At 54.1% G+C, this 20,306-nt stretch overlaps 7 protein-coding genes across 7 annotated transcripts; 4 read left to right on the top strand and 3 right to left on the bottom strand.

The window, feature by feature from the left end:
* Window positions 1-328: 328 nt before the first annotated feature.
* SODALDRAFT_328198 (glycerate dehydrogenase) lies at window positions 329-2,119 on the bottom strand. The gene is made up of 4 exons (XM_028610625.1): window positions 1,654-2,119; window positions 1,392-1,521; window positions 1,151-1,331; window positions 329-1,004 (listed from the first exon to the last, which is right to left on the bottom strand). Exons 1-4 carry the CDS (start codon window positions 1,914-1,916, stop codon window positions 484-486), a joined length of 1,095 nt encoding a protein of 364 aa, XP_028463613.1. The 5' UTR covers window positions 1,917-2,119; the 3' UTR covers window positions 329-483.
* A 521-nt stretch (window positions 2,120-2,640) lies between these two features.
* SODALDRAFT_282873 (hypothetical protein) lies at window positions 2,641-5,530 on the bottom strand (the record flags this gene model as incomplete). Its single annotated transcript, XM_028608364.1, has 5 exons — window positions 2,641-4,075; window positions 4,130-4,320; window positions 4,378-4,711; window positions 4,852-5,048; window positions 5,165-5,530. 5 exons carry the CDS (start codon window positions 5,528-5,530, stop codon window positions 2,641-2,643), a joined length of 2,523 nt encoding a protein of 840 aa, XP_028463612.1.
* Window positions 5,531-6,028: 498 nt separating this feature from the next.
* On the top strand, window positions 6,029-6,897 carry SODALDRAFT_328196 (hypothetical protein; the record flags this gene model as incomplete). The annotated part of the gene is made up of 5 exons (XM_028610624.1): window positions 6,029-6,221; window positions 6,304-6,341; window positions 6,403-6,476; window positions 6,531-6,625; window positions 6,692-6,897. Coding segments are annotated over exons 1-4 (248 nt in total), but the record flags the coding sequence as incomplete, so codon positions are not given.
* An 861-nt stretch (window positions 6,898-7,758) lies between these two features.
* SODALDRAFT_337096 (phosphatidylinositol N-acetylglucosaminyltransferase subunit GPI1) lies at window positions 7,759-10,736 on the top strand (the record flags this gene model as incomplete). The annotated part of the gene is made up of 7 exons (XM_028612649.1): window positions 7,759-7,878; window positions 7,976-8,068; window positions 8,317-8,460; window positions 8,540-9,656; window positions 9,726-10,187; window positions 10,243-10,334; window positions 10,422-10,736. The coding sequence occupies 7 exons, from the start codon at window positions 7,759-7,761 to the stop codon at window positions 10,734-10,736; spliced, it is 2,343 nt and encodes a 780-aa protein (XP_028463610.1).
* A 240-nt stretch (window positions 10,737-10,976) lies between these two features.
* Window positions 10,977-13,756, bottom strand: SODALDRAFT_328193 (26S proteasome non-ATPase regulatory subunit 3). The gene is made up of 3 exons (XM_028610623.1): window positions 13,072-13,756; window positions 11,656-12,986; window positions 10,977-11,577 (listed from the first exon to the last, which is right to left on the bottom strand). Exons 1-3 carry the CDS (start codon window positions 13,343-13,345, stop codon window positions 11,434-11,436), a joined length of 1,749 nt encoding a protein of 582 aa, XP_028463609.1. The 5' UTR covers window positions 13,346-13,756; the 3' UTR covers window positions 10,977-11,433.
* A 581-nt stretch (window positions 13,757-14,337) lies between these two features.
* Window positions 14,338-16,747, top strand: SODALDRAFT_283038 (hypothetical protein; the record flags this gene model as incomplete). The annotated part of the gene is made up of 2 exons (XM_028608378.1): window positions 14,338-16,395; window positions 16,493-16,747. 2 exons carry the CDS (start codon window positions 14,338-14,340, stop codon window positions 16,745-16,747), a joined length of 2,313 nt encoding a protein of 770 aa, XP_028463608.1.
* Window positions 16,748-18,113: 1,366 nt separating this feature from the next.
* On the top strand, window positions 18,114-18,335 carry SODALDRAFT_328190 (hypothetical protein). The gene has a single exon (XM_028610622.1). The coding sequence runs from the start codon at window positions 18,144-18,146 to the stop codon at window positions 18,318-18,320; it is 177 nt and encodes a 58-aa protein (XP_028463607.1). The 5' UTR covers window positions 18,114-18,143; the 3' UTR covers window positions 18,321-18,335.
* Window positions 18,336-20,306: the final 1,971 nt, after the last annotated feature.

The following is a 20,306-nucleotide window of genomic DNA, read 5'->3' as shown; positions in this document are numbered from 1 at the left end:
GTCCTAGTCCCGTTACGCCTCCTTATCACCGTCTCTCGACCGCGATTTACATCGACTCGTCGGCTTTGTTCTTTGCAGCAAGTACGAATATGCCTCGTAATTGTCTGGGCTCCGGTCGTCGTCTCGCCCGGCAAGGCAATAAAAATTGCTTCGCTGCCATTCATTGACTTTTGTCGCTAGTCCAGCCTCTTACGAGGCGGTATGCTACTGTGTACACCGGCCCCTGGCTGTGGACGGCGGAAATGGGACAACGACAGAGGGATTCTTACGGGGCACACAGCATGCGTTTTGACTCATCCTTGTGATAGTCCCATTGCCGAGCTCGACGTCTTGCAATGTCTCTGGTTTTCTGGCAATTTCCTTTATGCGAAAAGGGCTTCGGACGATTCCAACTACGGCTTCACTCTGAACAAATGGATCCACAGCTGGATAATCACCCTAGTTTCGTAACGCCAGGCTACGTGTAGTGTGCCCGCTCTCCCTCTACACCCTCGCATCTAGAACGACGTTGGTTGACCCTCCCTCCACAAAGGTCCTGATATTCTGACCCACCACCCGCCGAATATTCATCCGCGTGGCGTCCGCGCACCAAGCCAGATGCGGCGTGAGCACCAGGTTGAGTCCTTCCTTCTTAATCTCGCGGCTCAGGAGGACAGAGTCGGCATCACTGCCGGCCGGTTCCGTCTCGAACACGTCCGTCGCGGCGCCGTAGATGCGCCGCTCCCGCACTGCCGCCAGCAGGGCGCGCTCGTCGACCGTCCCGCCGCGCCCGACGTTGACGATGGTGCAGTCCGGTCCCGCGGCGTCGAGCTCCGGGACGCCGATGATGTGGCGCGTCTCGGCGTTCAGCGGGACGACAACGAAGAGGACCGTCGCGCGCCGGATCACCGTGTGGGATGGGGTGCGGCCCACGGGGACGTCGTCCGGGAGGTAGTCGTAGGGCTTGCGGGCCGCTACGAGGACTTGCATGCCCAGGGAGCGGCAGAGGGTGGCTATGCGCTGGCCTGTGTAAGTACGAACGCAGTTCGGTCAGCTTCCAGTCTTTTCTGGCAGCTACGGTCATGAGCATGAGAGCCGTGAAGGCATGGGTAGCGAGCTGCCTGTGGCAACGAGTATGTGCGAGGTGTTTGGGGTATGGGCTTATACGCACCAATGGGGCCATAGCCCATGATACCGACCGTCTCGTTCTGGCATGTCCTGGGAGGACGGCCCTCGGAGTCACGTAGCACGGATGACATGCTGCCCTTTTCCTTCCAGAGGTTGGGTCGCGTGTCGTCATACTGCAGCATGGCATCGTGTAGGACTGTCAACTTTCGTCTTGTTGCAAAATACTGCAGAATGGTCGTCAGCCGTGGGGAATTGGTGAGGGGAGAGGGTATGTCGTAACACACCATGGCAAGGGCATGCTCCGAGACAGCTTCCACGGTCGCATTGGGGGAGTACATGACGGTGATATTGCGGCTTCGACATTCGTCCAGATCAATATGGTCCGTCCCTACCGATTCGGTGATGACACATAAGCTGCCACGGAGAATAGGAAACTCAGCACAATTCTTCTCTCTCAGCGAACAGATGGAATTTGCAGTAGGGTTTCGCCGCCCTCCTCGGTGTCAGGAGAGAGGTGTTTCACCAACACAGAAAGGTCATACGTACAGATGAGGCGCCTTGCCCAAGGTGGCCGCGTTGATGGGTGTGGTGGTGGTGATCAGGATGCTCGCATCCCGTACTCGAGCAGCCACCAGGTCTGCGTTCTCAGAGGACGTGTAGTCGTATTCAATGATCTCGTATGTGAGGGGAAACACGTCGATGTCTGGAGCGTCAACGTGAATGGCCTCTAACTTGACGATGACGTGATGGGTCGAATCCGGGAGCTTCCTGGGGTGCTTCACATCGCTCTCTGATGCTCCATCCGCCATGGCTTGCTGCGATGTGTTATCTGAACCTGCCTACTAAGTGTGTGGTTGCAAGCCCTGGCCTTAATTTCGTGCTCACCGGGGGGAGGGAAACAGCACAGAAATATATGATCTAGGCATCTTCCGCTCGACGGGAAGTCGGTACGAGGAAGACATCCCATAAATTTACACACATGACGTTGAACGAGCATAACAGGGTAGAACAGGGCTGCCAGACTATCACAAAAGCGGTCAGCTTCCACGTGTACATGTACGACGACGCCACCTGCCTTACTTTTGTTTTGTACTCCGTACAGTACTTCCCCCGTTTGCTCGACTTGACTGAACCTTCACCGTGGTTGCTACGATGTACATGTATCGTCCCATCTCACACCGAACAGTGCCGGATGATCCCCAGCTAACTCCGTACAACCCCCCCATCTGACCCCCAATGCGGGGTTCCCGGCTCGGGAGAGGGGCAGGCAGGGCACATGCACAATGTCCGTCGCAGGGCGCACCACCGCAATTCCATGCCTGCCATCCATCTGTTGTCACGTCGTCGCATACCCCTGAAAAGGGTCTCATACTTTAATCAGTCCAATGGTCAGCGGCAATTGGCCATGTCATCATTCGGAACATGCAATAATGAAGAAGCATTCCTTTGATTTCAGGCGACCCAAGAGACACATCCAGCCTATACACGCTCGCCCTCGAACTCCCTGGACCCTGTTCTCCTTGTCTGAACCATCTATTTTTTGAATGTAGCGCTCCTCCCACCATGCAGCGGCGGGGCCTTCCTCGCGCCCTTGGGACCCTCTTCGCCCGTCTTGGAATAGGGGTCGAACGTCTTCCTGCCTTGCGTCCTTTGCCCATTTCGGTTTGCGTGCAGGACTGTGCTGGCCTTCCCATAGTCGAAAGGCACCTGCTTCTCCTCTGCCTGGCTAGCCGCCGCCGCCGCAGCAGCCTCCCGTGCAGCCTTCCCCGCAGCCTTCCCCGCCTTCTTCCCCTTATTCGGCGGCTGTGCTTTCTTTTCTGCCCGTCTCGCCGCCCTCCTTTTGGTCTTGGCGGCCTTGCGTTCCGCCTTCTCCCTTGCGCGCTGGGCCTCCTCGTCTTCGAGTCCAATCTCCTCCTCTGCGTCGGACTCGTCCTCTTCCCCTTCGTCTGCCCCGGACGCTTCGTTGAGTTTGCCGCCCGCATCCTCTTCGTCGGCGTCCGAGTCCGAGTCTTCTTCGGAACTCGTGTCATCCTCCTGCTCCTCCTCCTCCTCCTCGCCCGCCGTCTTCTTACGCTTGACCCCGGCTCTTAGTGTGAACTCCTCGTTCGCAGATTCTTCTTTCTCCTGTGTCTTGGGGCATGACTTCAGTGCCGCACCACCGGCTTCGGCTGCGGCTGCGGCATCTTTATCGACCATCTCCACGTCGACCGGCGTGGTCGTTATCAGGCGGTTCGCCGTTACGGCTTGGAGTAACCTCTGCCACGGCAATAGAACGTATTCCCCGTCTCTCTTAGCCGGTGCCTTCGACTCCCACATCGTACTCGGTGGCACATTTCCGTAGAGCTGAGAACGCTCCATTCTCCCACACTGAGCCTCGTCAACCAAGCCCGGTGCTGCCACCGTATCGCGTTGGGAGGTCCGTTCAGGAACAGACTCAAGACTTCTGTCCTGAAAGAACGCGAGCAACGACGGCTCGTTGGCACCCCGGGTTCGCGCTTCCTGGAAGAGGGCCCAGATATCGTTGACCGCCCGTTTGGCGATTACGGCGTGGTTGGGGATCAAGCTATGCAGGGCCTTCGCATCAGGCGGCATGTACCGAGCAATATCCGCGACGGTAGAATTGGGGAGCACGTATCCGGTGCTCTCGTCGAGGGAACGGGCTCTCTCGTCTCTCCACTTCCAGAGCGCCTTGTAGACGGCAAATTGTGCCCCGGAAAAGGGCAGTGGATTCTTGAGAAGAATGTTGAACCAGCCCTTGGGACCTTGGCCTGTCTCGGCGTCGAAACTCGCGCCTTCGTACCGGCTGAGAGACTGCTCTCTGGATCTCTGCACCACTTTCGCTATGAAGTCGGTTTCCGATTTGCTCCGATCGGAAGCCTTGATGACCTCGTTTCGGATCATGTCGTAGATGTAGAGCAGGTAGTGGGTGTCGGATCGCGCGTAATAGAACATCTCCTCGGGGAGTGGCCTAGGTTTGGTTAACCCTGAGAAGAAATGTTGAAAGATTCCACGGTCGACTTACCGGATACGCCAGTCGGCCATCTGGTATTTCTTATCCGCGTCAAAGTCCACGAATCGCTTGAGAAGATACGCCAAGCTCCTTTGGGGATAGCCAAGAATATCCGCAGCGAAGTACGTGTCGAAGAGGCCGTTGATGTAAAGACCCAGATCTCTCTGTAACCAAATGATGTCCATGCGGGCGCCGTGGAATACCTACATGTCGAATAAGCTTAGAGAACGCAGGGGCAACTGCTCGGGACATTATCTCACCTTCACAATGCTCGGGTCCGCAAAGACCTCGTTGAGCACTTCGAGCCGGTGGCGCCACGGCTTCAGTGTATCGACGATCCAGTCCTGGTCGCGCGTGCTGATTTGCATGAGAGAGAGAAGGCCGGTATACGACCTGTAATCATGATGTTCCAGATCGATTGCAATCTCCTTTGCCTTCTTGAGTTCCCCTAGCATGTTCAACACTCCTTCGTAGCTGTCTACCCATATGGCCTTGGTGCTATCTATCGGCTTGTATAGAACGGGGTCGGTGGACTGGTAAACTTGTGCAGGGTATTTTGCCTGCAAGATCTCGGTCTCGTACGGGTGTCTGTACCTATGTTGATCGGTTAGAATCGCATATTGCTCCACACAACGGTGTAGATGGCTCTATCAAGTGCGCCTCCAGCGACAGGCGTTTCGGGTGAAGAGTAGGGGTCGGGTAGGGGTCGGGGTAAGGAAAGGGAACAGTCATACTGAACGAAGCCTGGATCGCTCTGAATCTTCACAAGACTCTGGTCCAGCCCGACCGTACCGTGTGGTTTTTTGGTAAGAATGGGTTTCCACTGCGTATTATTGTCGACTGGCTGCTCAAATTCAAGCTGGGGCTTGGCCATGTTGGCATTTCGCATGCTATAGGCGAGCGTGGTCTTGGGCTTCTTCGCCTGTTGGGTCTGCTTTTCATGGGGTCAATAAAGCAAAAAAAAAAAAAAAAAAAAAAAAAAAATCCGCGCCAGGCCTTCTGAATTGGCATCATTTTTTTCTTCGGTTTTTCTTCAAAGAGACTCACGTTATCCGCGGCAGGTGCATCTTTCCTCTTCAGCACGCCGGTGAACTCGTCAAGGGCACGATCCGTTCTCTCTAACATCGTGTCGAGAAGATCGACAATCTTGCGCCATTGCAGATCCACGTCATCTGCGTCTTCCAACGGCGGCAACTTGCCCTGGCCACAGACCGCAGCGGCCGAGTTGAGAAGCTTGGACGAAAGCTCGAGCAGGCGTGTGGTTTGGTCGTCGAGGTCGTCGGCGACGGACGGGTTGACAGTCCGCTGGAAGGAGAGGTCCTCGGCGGCGAGTCGGTTGGCCGATCGGGTGGTCGAGACCAAGGCGGACTGCACCTTTTCTTGGAGAGCCTTGAAGCCTTCCTGCGAAGCCATGGCGACAGTCGGCCTGTAGCTAGATTGACGATGGGACGGTAGGTAGTGTTTAGGTCCCGACTCGAGCGTTGTTTGGAGGACGCTGGTCGTCGCCCAAATTTCCTGCAATGCCTGTCTGAAAGAAGCGGAGATAAGATAAGAAGGGTTCCCGTTTTATCGATAGTGTACAGCACATTGGGCCACTCGTCCTCGTACCTCCCTCGGTTACAAGTTACGAAGTTGAGACAACAAGAGGTAGTAGGATGATGGTTTCAGTACGAGTAATCCAGCAGAATGATTTCCCGTAAATATGAAGGTATTGTTATTTGTCGCTGGTTTATCAGGGCTTCTGATTTCAGTAAGGTAGGTAGTTGCTAAAAGCGGCGATACTGGAATTAGCAAGTCGAGTTGGGAGCTTACACCGGGAGTCTTGGCAAATTCTTGACGAATCATTTTCTGAGCTGGCACTGAAGGTCACTGAATGTCTCTTACCAAGTACCTTACCTTACCTTTACCTCAACTTGACAGACTGACCTGACCGTCCATGTCACTTTACTCTTCTTGAAAGTAGACAGCCTCATCTTCTTTCATCATATATCCATCTCTCCCGTGCTTCTCTGTTTCCCCCATCCAATTTGCTGTCTCCGAGCAGCAGCTTGAGTTCAGCCAAGATGTCAGCCTCTCTTGCACCTGAATGCAACGAGGTGAAAGAGTACGTTCGACGTTCGATGCCACCCAACAATCATAGTGACGAGGTGAAGAGGGCTCATCAGTTACTATTTTTTCTTTTCTAGGCGCTACGACACATGCTTTCTAAAGTGGTACAGCGAAAGTATGTTGACCTGCGCCTCCTGTTCGGCAAGGCTTTCCTTAGAGGCTCACTAACGATACAGAATACCTCCGGGGTGTCGGCAGTGACAACAATGAGTGCGCCGACTTGTTTAAGAACTACCAAAGTTGCTTAACGGTATGTCGCATTTCTATGGTTATTTGGACAGATACACGGCTCACAGGGAAGCAGACGGCCATAAGGGAAAGAGGAATCGACAAGCTGGTCGACGAGGCACGGGAAGACCAGAAGGAGAACGACGCCATACACATGAAACGAAAATGTGAGTTTGATGGCCACTGATGGCCTGTATCCTCTTTAAACGACCACTCGAATCTGATAGGAAACCGCAGGAATACAATGAGCCTTTCATACCCCCGGCAGGACTGCAATTATTCACTGGGATACTTGGTGTTCAAGGAACTGATTTGGGAGGGTGAGGAAATGGGTACAAGTTGGAGCCACGGAGAGCGTTTTATGTGCTTACATGTGAAATATATTTCGATTTTAGACGCATCTCAACTTTAATTGCTTATTCACATTTAGGTACACAACTGGCACCATCTCTCCATATTCCAAAGTTCATCGCTGTTTGGAGACTGATTGAACATCGAGGGCAAAAATGGACAGACGTAAGGTACCTAGTGACGCTGTGGCTGTAGCTGTGGCTGTGGCTGGTGAGTTTCCCGATCCGTCCAAGAAGGGGGAAAAAATAAGAGAGTGGATCCCCGTGTGTACATGTGTACATGAGACACGTAGGTACGTCCCTCCAAGACACCTCAGGCAAGGGAAGACAAGACGGCTTCACGTCCAACCAAGTCCAGCCAATTGCGGACACGGACATGCCAAGTCTACCCCATCACTTTCCCGATCCCGTTCCCATGGCCCCCCCCCCCCCCCCCCCCCCCCCCCCCCCCCCCCCCCCCCCTTTACGCCGGACGACGAGCACCATCTTTCGCACCGTACCGTGGAGCTTTTGACTTGCGATCCTCAAATTTACAGTCCCAAAATCCCGTTTATCGAATTCCACCCACCCCTGGTGCCGACCTGTATCCGTATTCGCAGACAAGCAAGAGCCCAGTCCAGCCTAGCCCTCCACTAAATACGGATAACGGCCGAGTGTTCGCCTAGGCTTCTTTCTCTCTTACCGCGAAGCACCCGCAACGTCGGAGAGCTCGAAATTACGGACAAATAACTATCTTCAAGCTTGACCTGAGCTTCGAAAGTCTCGTCCCTCGTGCCTCACCCCTCCGACGCCGCAAGCTTTTGCGCCTCCCGATCTACCTACGCCCACGCGCTTTCGCTTCCCCCACACTTCTCGGCATTCTCTCCCTTTCACCTGGGTCTCGCTCTCGCTTTCCCTGCCTTGGCATTCTCTTTCCCAAGCTCGGCATGCGGTGCCCAGAACAGTAGCCATTCTATGCACCCCCTCTCTATCCTCAGCCTTGCCATCTTCGTTGCCGGCTACACCACCGCTCGATGGGACCTCGTTACTCGCCTCTATGAACTTGCCATCTTTGCCTGGGATCACGGAGTCGTTGTGAGCATACACCCTTCAAGCCCCTTTAGTCCTCCTCGGTCTGCTGCCCTTCGTGGCATGTCGTGTTTCCTGACAAACCTTGGGTAATTGGTTCTAGACTCGCGCCGCGAAAGGTTTTGCTGTCCTCACCTTCGTCTTCTGCCTCGTCGTCATTCCCGTGGAACGCTTGGCAGAAAGGGAGGCACGCTTGGTACGACTTTTACCCTCCCACAGTTCCCCTGCCGTTTTTATCCCGTCCTCCGACCCGTCAATGCCTTTCCGACCTCGACCAACGGTGGCCCCTCCTCTTTCATGCGATTCCTCTGGGCACGTGGAACTTGACAGTATCTTGGCTGACGATGGCACTTTGCGCAGCACCCTAAACTCGGTCCCGGCGTTTCGGCTCGAGAACAACTGCGGCGGCGGGGCTCTTTCTAACCGTGCTGCACCTCGACGCAGCTTGCGGTCATGCCAGAGAGCAATGGCTTAATGAGGATTTTCTGGCCCACAGACATCCAACGGTCCGAGTCACCCGGTGTCGTGGTGGGATGGAGGAACTCGCTGTTGGATGTCTTCGTTGTGGCTATCCTTGACCATGTCGATGTTCGTTGTGTTCTGCGCCCCCTCCACCCCCCCTTGCTTATCGGCTCGCGACTTGTCCATCCAACTGACGATCGCCTAGGCCGGCCACGTCGAGTTCGCCTTGAAAGTCGGCACCCTCTTCAAGAACTCACCGTACCCAGTCAATACCGTGTATGAGCGATGCGGACACTCGTCAACGCACGTACTCGGTCTCACCAACGCCGGCGACGCCGTGGTTCTGGACCCATACCTCTTCCTTGCTACGACCGCCGGCCCCGTAAAGGTCCCCCGCGTTACGTGTGCGCAGGCCACCAGCATTCAAATCATACTCTACGACAGACCATTGCCGAAGCGGATGCAGTACATATCCTTGAACCCCATCGCGCTGGCCTTGGACAACCACGACAGCACGCACGGCGCCCCGGAGACCGAAACAGAGCTTGAATATGAACGGCAGGAGGATGAGAAAAAGGCACAAAAAAGGAAGCTGGTCGAGAAGATCAAGTTGCATAGCATCATCCAGCGCTCCCCTTCCGCCAAGGAGAAGGCTCTGCCCAAGATCGTCAACCAGGTCAATTGGGCTTGGGAAGTGGAGCAGTTGCTGCAGAAGAACGTCTCGTTGATCGGAACGCGGCCTAAGAGGACATTGAGCGTTTCGGAACGTGTCGTCGAGCACGCCGCGACCATGCGGGATTATATCTGGGACATGATCCTGCTCTACGTCTTTCCCATCATACAATGGGGCTTCATCTATCTCCTGATGACCCATAGAATTCTTGCAGAGATACTACTCCAGGTGCTCGAGTGGCGAGCACGGCCGCGGTATGCTGCGCTGAAAGATATCTCAGCGACAGCACAGCAGATCGAGATCAGACTACAACAGTTCTGCTATTGGCCGCTCCAGTACATGACCCTGCGCCAGCGGAAGAACAACTGGGGAAGCATTACGACGAGCCATCCGGAGTACATTCGGTTCTATAATAGCCTTTGGCTGGTGGCCAACGATGTCATCATCGGCATCGCTCTCGGCTCCTACATCATCGACAACGCGGACTGGGTTGCCAATACGATGGGCCATCTCTTGAGAACTTACGCCGTCAAGGCCCTGCAGCGGAGCATATCATGGCTGATGGGCTGGCCAGCAGGCTTGAAGTTGAACAGCGAGCTGGCGTTGTTTCTGGGTGACCTTTTCCTCTGGGTCATCGAATACTGGTCGAGTGAGTTCTCCACATACATCTCCTCGAGTGTCTGGCATAGCTCGGAACGCTGACCTCTTACTCTTCTAGGCTGCATCGAGACCTTACAGCCAGCCTTGCCGCACATTGTCTGGTTCATCGGATTCTCCAGCCTCGCAGGAGCAAGCATGCCCATTGCCATGTTTTCTGACCTGCTGTCCGTCTTGACCGTCCACATCCACTCGTTCTACCTTGCGTCTGCCCGGATCTATCACTGGCAGCTGACGATCCTCATCTCTCTCTTCCACCTCTTCCGCGGCAAGAAGCACAACGTGTTACGTAACCGTATCGACTCGTGCGACTACGACCTTGATCAGTTACTCGTCGGCACCATCCTCTTTACGCTCCTCTTCTTCCTCCTTCCGACTGTCGTGGTCTTTTACCTCAATTTCGCCATTGCCCGAATGGTCATCATCAGTCTCAAGGCTGTTTTTGATACTCTGCTTTCCTGTCTGAACCACTTTCCCCTGTTTGCTCTCATGCTCCGGGTCAAGGACCCCCGACGGCTTCCGGGTATGTTTGCACACTGTTACTCGCTGGTATGTTACGCCGGAACTGACGACCGAAGGCGGAATCCGATTTGAACTCAGAGATACCCATCATTATAAGCTTAATTCTAATGCCCCTAACGACCCGCCAACATCCGTCATCTACCTCAAGGTAATTACTTCTTTTGCCCCACCCTCGTTTTTGCGTTCTCCCTGGGGCGTGTTTCCTCCGTCGTTGTCAGCATCTAATCGCCTATAGTCCATTCCCCTCACTTTCCGAGCCATGTTCCATCAATATTTCCGGATGGGAAGCCGTATCCGCAAGCACTACCTCTCGCCCGGCGTGCTTCTCTGTCTCTTGACAGGCAAATTTGTCCCGCCCATTAACCGTAAGAAGCTGTACAGCCTGCAGTATAGCATGCTTCCAGCTACGCGGGCTAGCATCCGAGAGATGTGGAGGGCTGTGACGGTGCCGTCGCCCACGCCTACTTGGAAGCAGATCCCCATCATCCTGAACGGGCGGCGATATCCAACGGGTCTTGGAAGCGGGGGACGGACGAGGTCTCGTCACTAGATCGCGTGGGGGACAAATAAATGAAAAGTAGAGTTAATTAACCGTTCTGGATAGCTTCCTTTGATGTCTTGCTTCCTCCCTTTTTACCCACCAGTGTTTCACAAGGTCCCAGAGGCAATCTGGGCTCGAGTCACGGATCCGATAATGAAAAATAGGTTGAGTACCTACTCTATACACCCATCCCGGATGCGGCACTGAATTGCTTTGGAATCGGACCTTCACTCTTCATTTCTCAGCTCAAATCAACCAACCCAACAACCAGAAAGGATAAGACGGTGTAATGAAGATATCGATTGCCAATATGCATGCCGAGTAATTGCCTTATCTAGTACAATCGAGCGCATCCATGCAGCTCATGTTACATGCTACAGGTGCTTGTAAGAAAGCATCTCCCATTCTCTCGATCCTCCGTACCCTTTAAACCACTTGAGGTGTCCCTCCGTCTCCGCCATCAGCATAACAGAGGAACGACCCTTACACAGGCTTGTTCACACCTCAAGCGGTCTATTATCCGAGGGGGAAAAAAGAAAAAGAACAAAAAAAGCGAGAACCCAAGCTCCTCCCCCTTCCCCTCGGCCGACGGATATATTACGAGAGAAACAAACCCATGCGTTGTCACAAGTAGACCCGCGGGCCTACTTATCCTGGGCGGACTGGGCGAATAGTTTGATAACACAACGAAAAAAGGGAACCCCATCTACATCCCGTCAAAGTCGCCGCCTAGGTCATCTTCGTCAAGGTCTCCCTCTTGAATCTCCTTGGCCATCTCTCTCTCCCTCTCCCGGGCCTCCTGAGCGTTCTTAAGTTCGAGGCGATGTTGGTTCATAGGAAAGCGCATGGCCTAAAGGGGAGAAGAATTCGTCAGCTCGTTGCCCTCATTGAGGAGTTGTTGTTAAGGCAAGGGGTCCAAGAAGCATACCTTGACACTCTCATCGTGTAGGGCCAGACAGGCACGGATTCTCTCGTGGAAGGCCTCGCCAGGCTCCCGTGTCGCATATACATCCCCGACCTCTTTGCTCTTCATAAAGCCCCTCTCTCGGTCGAGAGTGGCTTCGATGACACCATCGCGAATAGCCTTGGCCACGATGTACTCTGCTGATTCTTCACTACCGAGGCGCAGACGAATGCAGATATCGCGAAGCGAGATACGAGAGTAAGACAGTGACATCATGCGGATGCCGGTCTTGATCACGTTTTGCCGCAGGCGCAGGATAAGAGTGTACGTGCCATCGCGCCGGAAGGTATCGGCATGATCAGCAATGATCGTCTCGAAATCACCCAGGTTACCGATACGCACAGCCTGGACAAGCAGAAAGTAAGGCTGGAGAGCCAGCTCGAGAGTCGGTTGCCGGAAAGTGGATCGCTCTGGAATGTCACCCATCAACAGCTCGACAACGAGCAGCAGTTTGGTGGTGGTGGCCGAGAAACCCGCAGCGCAGGCGCTTGATGGGGCTTTCCTCGTGGCAGCCGTCAAGTGCTCGTGTGCCTCCGTGTAGCGCAGCTGGATGGCGCGAATTCGTCCCAGGTAGTACAAGAAACGGGCAACCTGGTTGTTAACCGCATTCTCGGGAAACTGGGTGTGAGAAACTAGAAGATCAGCCTGGGTGATGTGGGAGGTCGACAAATAGTTGCGCAACAAGAGAACGATGACAGAAGCCTGTGTATCAATGTCCTTCCGAAGTACGGCGGTACGCAGAGCTGCCAGGAGAGTTGGACGGATCGAAACGACGGGCGACTGAGGAGACGGAGGCTGGGGCGCGAGCTGCTCGCAGAAGAGCGAGTAATAGAAATACACCTTGGCCGAGAGGGAATCTAATGTCCGGCGGTTGAGAGATTGAACACGGTCGGCAAGGTACTTCGAGAACTCGGCACCGCGCTGGAACTGCTTCGAGTCGAACAGATACACTTGTATGAGAATGCCGAGGAAGATGTCAATCTCGGGAATGATTTCCTTGACCTCCTTCGTGGCGCCGTTCTTGGGTGTCTTCGCAGACGACTCATTGTCGACTTCCATCTCAGAGCTGCCAGAACGACCCAATGGCATGTTTTCGCGGCCGATGGCAATAAGAAGCTGCTTGGCAGCAAGTCCGGATGTGACCATCGCAGGGAAAGTATCCACGATGGCTTGGGCAATGATATCCGGGTCGAGGCGCTTGCGGAACAGCGAAATGGACCGCAGTGCTCGGAGAGAAAATCGGGCATCAAATAAGGCAACGGCTCGGTCCAGCAAGGCGAAGTTGCCCTTTATTTCTAGAACCAGTCAACAGTGTTAGCATCCGGACCTGACATGAACCTCCAGGCAGAGAGGTAAAGTGTGAATGTTTCAACCACCCACCAGCTACAGTCTGGGCAACTGGGTCGACCTTAACGGCCTCGTCATTGACCTTATCTTCATCCATGGTGGTATCTTCATCGGTATCGGGCGTTGGACCGCCAGACGACTGTTTCGAGCCTTTCGTGGGCGGTACAACAACAGTCATCTCTTCTTCGCTGTCCTTGACACCCTTCTTGCCCTTGGACTTCCCGTCCTTCATTTCGACGTCTTGTCCGTTCCTGACACCGTTTTCGAGCGGCTCATTCCCGTTGCTACTGGGAGTCTTTCCCGGCATGACGACGGAGAAGGGAGAGCAGGGACGAGAAAAGGTGCGACTGTTGTATAGATAAGGTGCCGGTTTTGATTGGGGCACGAGGAAATTCGTCTAGGGGAAGAGGCAAGCGCGAGCAGCGGAGAACAACAGGAACAGATTGCGCCTGGCTGTTGGAAAAAAAGAAAGATCAGCTCCAAAAAGGAATGAGTATGATGCTGATGCAGAAGGCAGGTAAGCGGAAAACAAGATGGTAATCGGTGGATAGGCCACTGTCGCCGATGAGTGATGGTGGTGGCCGTCGTTGCTTTGTCTTGTGATGCAAGAAGGTTCGATGGAGCGACGGAGCGTGACCGGGACGGGAGCAGCTTCAAAGATCTCATGCACTGGCCAGCGCAGCAAGGACCAATGTTAATCCTAAGCTACATGAGTTTGTATGGGCGTTTTGCGCGTGGAGGAAGTACCGAGTACTTTATATGCACTAATTCAGGAAATTGCTGAGTCCGGTTCAACGCTTGCAGGGAGGCGAGCGATAGGACCCCGGTACACGTGTACTTCGTAGCTTAGGCAGGCGCCCAGTGTATGGTGACGTTGTCGATGTTGCCTGCGAAAGTCATTTCTGCTTATTTAATCAACGCCTTCTTGGTGGATTGAACTTCGATCTTTTTATTACAAAATACTTATAAGAGCCTTGCGAACTTTAACCGATTGGCGATGCGTCGTGTATTCTGGGTGTACCAAAGTACCCTATTCCTACAGCTCTACCTCAGGTCGGTAAGACCATATTACCTAATTACTGAGGATCTTAGTGCGAACGAAGTTGGTACACTGTATGTGGTCAATACTGTATGGCGAGGAGCGCGACGTTTCACTTTGATCCTGTTCTTCCTGAACGGCAATCAACCATCACCACTTACGGATTCTCAACATTCCCCAAAGCAAGTCCGACGTGCCATAGAACATCAGAGTGGCTGCCCTCAGGATCTGAACATCGTGAAATATACTTCGCGAGCACGATGAACCCGCAGGGCCAGCCTGTGCAGGGGCAGCCGAACGCGATGGCTGCCCAACAAGGTTCCGTAGGCCATCCAGCTGCGGCTACTCAGCGATCAATGTACCGACCGGAGATGATGCGAAACCTTCCTATCCTCAATGAGGACGAAAAGAACAAATACGAGCGTGGCCTTAGGGCGCTGTGGACTACCATGGAAGGCAACCCCGAGGATTCGGCGCAGCATCAAGACGCGAAAAAGAAGATTCAAGACTTCACCAAGATGCTTATGGGGAAGCTGCAGGCGCGTCGGTTGCAGCAGCAGCAGCAGCAGCAGCAGCTCCAACAGCAACAACTTCAACAGCAGCAAAATCCACAGCAACAAAGTCAACAGCAACAAAGTCAACAGGCTCAGCAAAATCAACCGCCTCAGCCAAATCAACAGCCTCAGCCAAATCAACAGCCTCAGCAAAACCAACAACCTCAGCAAAATCCACAGGCCCAGCAAAGTGTGCAACAGAACCAACCTCCCTCCCAGCCACAGACCAACGTGGTCCCCGCACAGCCCGCTGCTTCTGACACCGCCTCTGGCCCTCAAGAACCCGCAGTTAAGACGGAAATGGCAGGGGGCAATTCGTCGTCGAAGCCTGCTGGTCCTCCCGGCACCGCGAGCGAGCCGCCGTCGGCTCCAGGTCTCGCATCCGCAAATCCAACCATGCCACAGCAACCGGCCCCTCAGCCCTCTCAGCAGCCGACAAACTCCATTCCTGAGCATATTCTGAACCATGTACGATCCATGACCTTCAATCCCCCGGTTCAGATCGCCGAGAAGGGCCAAGAGGCTGCCTCAAAGTGGACCAACGAAATGCGGCACCGCTACGTCCGCTCGCTGATGCAGATGGAGCATGCCGGGACTCAAATCCGAAAGATCAATAGCGCCATCAAAGATCGTCAAGAGAAAGGAAACCCACCAAGTCCCGAGGAGATGAAGCAGCTTCAGATCAGAAGAGATCACAATCAGAAGCTGTATCACGATGCCCAGCAGTTCGTCCACAGCTTCAGAAAAGCCCAGGAAATTACTAAGGCCAGTGCACAAAACGCGGCGGGAGCCGCTCGACCTCCCCAGCAGAATAGCACGGGGGCGGCTGGGCCTGGTTTGCAGCCTGCCCCAACCGCCGGCCAGGGTAATTTACCCCAAACTGGTAGTCACCCACCGGGCCCTGGGGTGCAGAACGTACAGAACGTGCAGAACCAGCAGGCGCCTGGCAATGCCGAGGCCGCAAAAGGTCAGCAGGCAGGGCCGCCAATACAAGCCCGGGGCGCAAACGGCGCCCCGATGCAGCAACCGCAAGCACAACCTCAGGTAATGGGACAGCAGGCATCAGTCGTGACCACACAGCCAACGGCTGCCGGACTATCACAACCTGCCGTCCCTTCCACCCAACCCCACCAAGCAGCAAATACCCCTGCGGCCCCCGTCGCGGCAGCACCTTCATCGACGCCTGCGCAGCAAGGTTCCACCCGGATTCAGACGCCGCAAACCGGAATCCCGGGCGCCAGTGGCCAAGCACTCACCCACTCGGCTGCCGTCTCCCGAGCAAACCAACGCGTCAATCCACAGTCTTCTACAAACCTGCCAGGCCAGGCAGGTATGGGCACACCTGGTACATCTGGCGTATCCGGTTCTATTGGCCAGGGAGTTATGGGCTCCGGTGCTGTCAGCAGCAACAGCTCTCAACAAGGCCATCCCCACCTCCACCCGGCTCAGCCTTCGCAGCAACCACAACCCTTACATCCCAAACTTCCAATCCCCAAGCAGCTGCACGAGAAAGCCACCCAACCTCCACAGCCAGTCAACATAACCGGCGGCGCGGGAGCTGGTCGACCCACTTACACCGGCGGAAACGGCATCGCAGGGGGTGTTATGGGCCAAGCCGCGATGCAGAAGATTCCGGTCTACTCACATGAGGCGGAGGGCGACCATGTTCTGAGCAAGAAGAAGCTCGACGAGCTCGTTCGTCAAGTATGCGGTGGTACAGCTGAGGGACAGGAAGGCAATTTACTAAGTCCTGAAGTCGAAGAGGTAAGTGGCTGTGCTTCGTCCCTGACAAGAAAAGGAGAAGCCCACGAAGAACATGTGCCAAGGCAAGAACACTGCTGACCCAGGGCGTGCACCGCAGAGCGTTCTTACCATGGCGGACAGCTTCGTTGACAACGTTCTTAATGCTGCCTGTCGCCTTGCGAAGGAACGGGGCTCTAAGGTGCTGGAGATCCGCGACATTCAACTCGTGCTTGAGCGCACGTACAACATCCGCGTGCCGGGCTACTCCTCGGACGAGCTACGTACCGTGCGGAAGGTACAACCGGCGCCTGCGTGGATTACCAAGATGAGCGCCATCCAGGCTGCGAAGGTCACTTCTGGTAAGACCGAATAGTGTTCGGCCCAGCCATTCAAGGGACAGAAGGCTCGCAATTCTCGTGCGCGGTCCGAGTTTTACTATAGGCAGGGAAAGAACCGGGGGCCGGCCCAATATCAGGCTCAAGGCTACGAACCAGCAAGTTCCTCCGGCAGCATTCGGCAGCAGTCGGAGGAATCCCAAGCGGACGCGGCACAAATCCAGGCGGTTGAAACGCGTCCTGGCTCCCGCGTCCGGCTTGTAGTCGAAATGATGGAATGATGGAACATTCTCTCGTCCAGGACCCCGACCTTTCATTTTTTTTTATATAAAAAAGAAGAAGAAAAAAAGAAAGAAACCGGTATACTTTTGGCAGTCGGGTTAATGAACATGACAGGAGTTAGGGGATGGACAGGCATATTGGTGGAGAGGGACCAAAGGCGTTTCGGCAAGGTAAAGGTTCTCTGGAACTAAGAACGGCGCTGGGGAAATCGGGCGCCAATTTCCATAAAATGAAGGTTGACTTTAGTTGCCCCGCTCCCCTGTGAGCTCAGCATCAATTACCTTGCTATTCAAGCTTGAGGATGATTTTCGCTAATACTGTTCTCTAGTCTGAAGTTGTTTAGTCTTTTGTAAGTTTCGCCGTGGGTGCCCTTGGTAGAGCTGGTATGTCCGGTATCATAGGGTGGTCCACGGAGCTACGAGACTGCAGACGTGCCGGCCTTGTCTGACGTGGAGCTATGAAGCTATCCGTACATAATTTACATCGACCATTATTCCTGAGGCTTGCAAGACGAATATCAAGTTATCCCAGTGTCCTGACCACCCCCCGTCCGCGTCGTCGGTCACAGAAGGTTCCGGTCACGATGTCACGGTACGGTGGACGAAAGAGAGGGGTCCGCATAGCGGCCCAGGAAGAATTCAGTGTTTTGGCCGAGTCGATGAGGATCATGCGGCATTGCCCAAGTGTCCCCATAGTTGCGTGCATGACGCCGAAAATTATGTACCCTGAACCCCAGGGGCAGGAAATTGGTTGGTCTAGGCTGCTGAAGAGATAAGTCGGAAGACTTCCCTCCTGGTGGGAAAGGGCCTAGGTATCTGTGAAGGACGCATGCGCGCACTACTTGGACATTGCCCCCCGTAGCCCAAGTGATCGTCATCATCACATTCCTAGTGCTTCCCGTAATTGCCTCATTGGGTGCCCATACCTACTGTGGCCGCCGTGTTCGGGCCTCATGGACGAAGGTTCGGGTGCACATATGTACTGCATAGGTAGTGGTTCGCACCAATGCTCGTGGCGAAGAAGAACAATCCGGGTGCTTATCATCCCCATCTCTGCAATTGCCCTCCTTTTGCGTCTCCAGTCGAGTAGCGGTTGAACATGCAAAGCAGACAAAAATAATATCGGGGTTTCTTGAAATATACATCTGTGGACATGGAGATGAGGAAGATGAAGTGTGGAGGAAGTTCTGCAGAGGGTGGTCAGCCAGCCAGCCAGTCACTGCCTAGACCTCCACCCCCTCCTCCTCCAGGACACTCTACTATGGATGGTGTGAAAAATGGGAAGAGACCAAGTCCTGCGCAGGCTCGCAGTATGTGCCGACAGCTTTGAATTTGAATATTTGCCTTCATCATCGCGCCATCATCAAGCATCTGTATACCTCGCCCCACTGCAAGGCGTCCAAGTAGAGATGGGCAGGGAACATACGGAGTGCGCATGTGCGCATCCGTATACCTGGGTACTGCATGCGCAGAGAGCGCGCAATTGCGCGCAGCAACAGCAGCGTCTGGAGTGAGAAAGAAAAAAAAAAGGCGAGAAAGAAGGGCATGTAACCTTCGACGCAAATCGTTTCTCCTCCTCTCAGACACTATGGTGGCTGGTTGATCCTGGAGCTAGAGGCGGATGAAGCATTGGTGCCCAAAAGTACGACAGAGTATCAGTTGCCCTAGCCAAACGACTACAAAGGTGACACAGACCGAGGCCAGATCAACCGAAGGATTAGGAGGGTTCTGTTACATAGTTAAATGATGAGTCCTCGTATAAGAGAGAGAGAAAAGGGATGAATTGGCGGATCTGCGCAACCTGGATGGTCATTGAATGCTCGCGATAATTAGCAGTCGCGCACATCCGCAGATAATCAGCAGACACATGATAAACGCTTGCAGCCAACTGAATCAGCAAGATATTTAAGATATGTACCTACCAACATCCCCAACTATCCTTTGCCCTTTAACAGCCGAATCCGCTTCCTCCTCACCATCCTACTGTTCTGTTCTTCCTCATCTTCTTCCTGCTGTCTGTTTTCCTATCTGGGTTAATTCAAGGTGTGCATAAGGCCTCACTTTGTTCACCGGAACTTGACTGAAGTCGAGTCGACTCGGGTGTCTCGCACATGTTAAGGCTTGAAGCGCCACATCCACATACCTACCTTACCTACGTACTAATTACAGACCAGACGCATAAGATCGCAATCGAAACCCGCGCCACAGCCACGGCCGCAGCCAACCTTCAATTGGAGAGTTACGAAGTCCGGGATACGAAGCACGAACAATAGTTGCAGACAGGGCCACCAATCTTACAGAAGTACGAATAATTAATAAAAAGGTAGCTACCAGAAGCCACAAAAAAGAACAGTGACAGCAGCAGCGACGGCGACGGCGACGGCGACGGCGACGCCATCCGCCTGTTCCACGAAGTCAATATACCTTATAGTGTACCTTCCACCGACTCTGAGCCCGCACCCCCACCCTCCAGACCTTATTATTGCTTCCGCATCCTGATTACCTGCTCCAACAATCCCTACATCTTCCGTTTTCCTGTCCCTCTCCCTCTCCCTCTCCCTCTCCCTCTCCTTTTTCCACTCCCTTCCTCTCCCTTTTCTCTGTCAGGTTTACCTACCCTGCCTGCAGAGCATCTTCTAGTTGTTCTTCGGTGCCTCAATTTACTTACCCCTTTTTGCATCACCGCTGCACGTCTCCAAACCTGCTAGATTCTCCCTACTCCCGCCTCAAACGCCCAGTGCTCCCGTTCTCGTTCTGTGAGCCCCCGCGGACTGCACAGACTGGATGTTGCTGTCAGTGAGCAAATCCAGACCACTTTGACCGAGCTACGACAAGGACATACCCGTCGTGTCCCAACACAACACCAGACCAGGTCATTCCCTGTTCGGCCGTCGTATCTTTCACAGTATCAGCCTCTCCCACCCCCATCTCAATCTACGTCCAATTTGCCAGCGAATCATAACTACCACGCCTGCGGCCGGCACCCGTTCCCTTCTAGCCGAGACACCTAACGACTGGCGAAGGAGAAATCCTGTGGCTCGGCTGCCAACATATATACCTATCTCTATTTACATCACTCACCCTAACCTGGGTATATACCTACGTACTCGGCTTGTTGTTTGTGCAACACGTATTACCGAGTGGGATCCTTTTGCTGCGCTGTACGTCTTGGGTAGTTGAGCTCATTTCTCTGCTTCCACCTCGCCTTGTCGTCAGCGGTTCAGCTTGATTTTCGATCCTTCACCCCAAGGACTATCATGACAACTAACAGCCGCAACCGGATATTCTCTTCTCCTTGTCGGAGGTTTCTTCTCTG

The sequence above is a fragment of the Sodiomyces alkalinus genome (assembly GCF_003711515.1).
Source record: "Sodiomyces alkalinus F11 unplaced genomic scaffold SODALscaffold_10, whole genome shotgun sequence".
NCBI classification, from domain to species: Eukaryota; Fungi; Ascomycota; class Sordariomycetes; order Glomerellales; family Plectosphaerellaceae; genus Sodiomyces; species Sodiomyces alkalinus.
This window is presented reverse-complemented; position numbering and strand designations above follow the sequence as displayed.

What these genes read in the sequence shown, in the direction of transcription:
- SODALDRAFT_328193 (XM_028610623.1), bottom strand. Translation starts at nt 13,345, where the DNA reads ATGCCGGGAAAGACTCCCAGTAGCAACGGGAATGAGCCGCTCGAAAAC. An exon ending in AGTTGCCCAGACTGTAGCTG is followed by an intron (nt 12,987 to 13,071) that starts GTGGGTGGTTGA and finishes GACTGGTTCTAG; the next exon opens with AAATAAAGGGCAACTTCGCC. An exon ending in TACACGATGAGAGTGTCAAG is followed by an intron (nt 11,578 to 11,655) that starts GTATGCTTCTTG and finishes TCTCCCCTTTAG; the next exon opens with GCCATGCGCTTTCCTATGAA.
- SODALDRAFT_328198 (XM_028610625.1), bottom strand. Translation starts at nt 1,916, where the DNA reads ATGGCGGATGGAGCATCAGAGAGCGATGTGAAGCACCCCAGGAAGCTC. An exon ending in TTGGGCAAGGCGCCTCATCT is followed by an intron (nt 1,522 to 1,653) that starts GTACGTATGACC and finishes TCTCCGTGGCAG; the next exon opens with CTTATGTGTCATCACCGAAT. An exon ending in CGGAGCATGCCCTTGCCATG is followed by an intron (nt 1,332 to 1,391) that starts GTGTGTTACGAC and finishes ACCATTCTGCAG; the next exon opens with TATTTTGCAACAAGACGAAA.
- SODALDRAFT_328190 (XM_028610622.1), top strand. Translation starts at nt 18,144, where the DNA reads ATGGAGATGAGGAAGATGAAGTGTGGAGGAAGTTCTGCAGAGGGTGGT.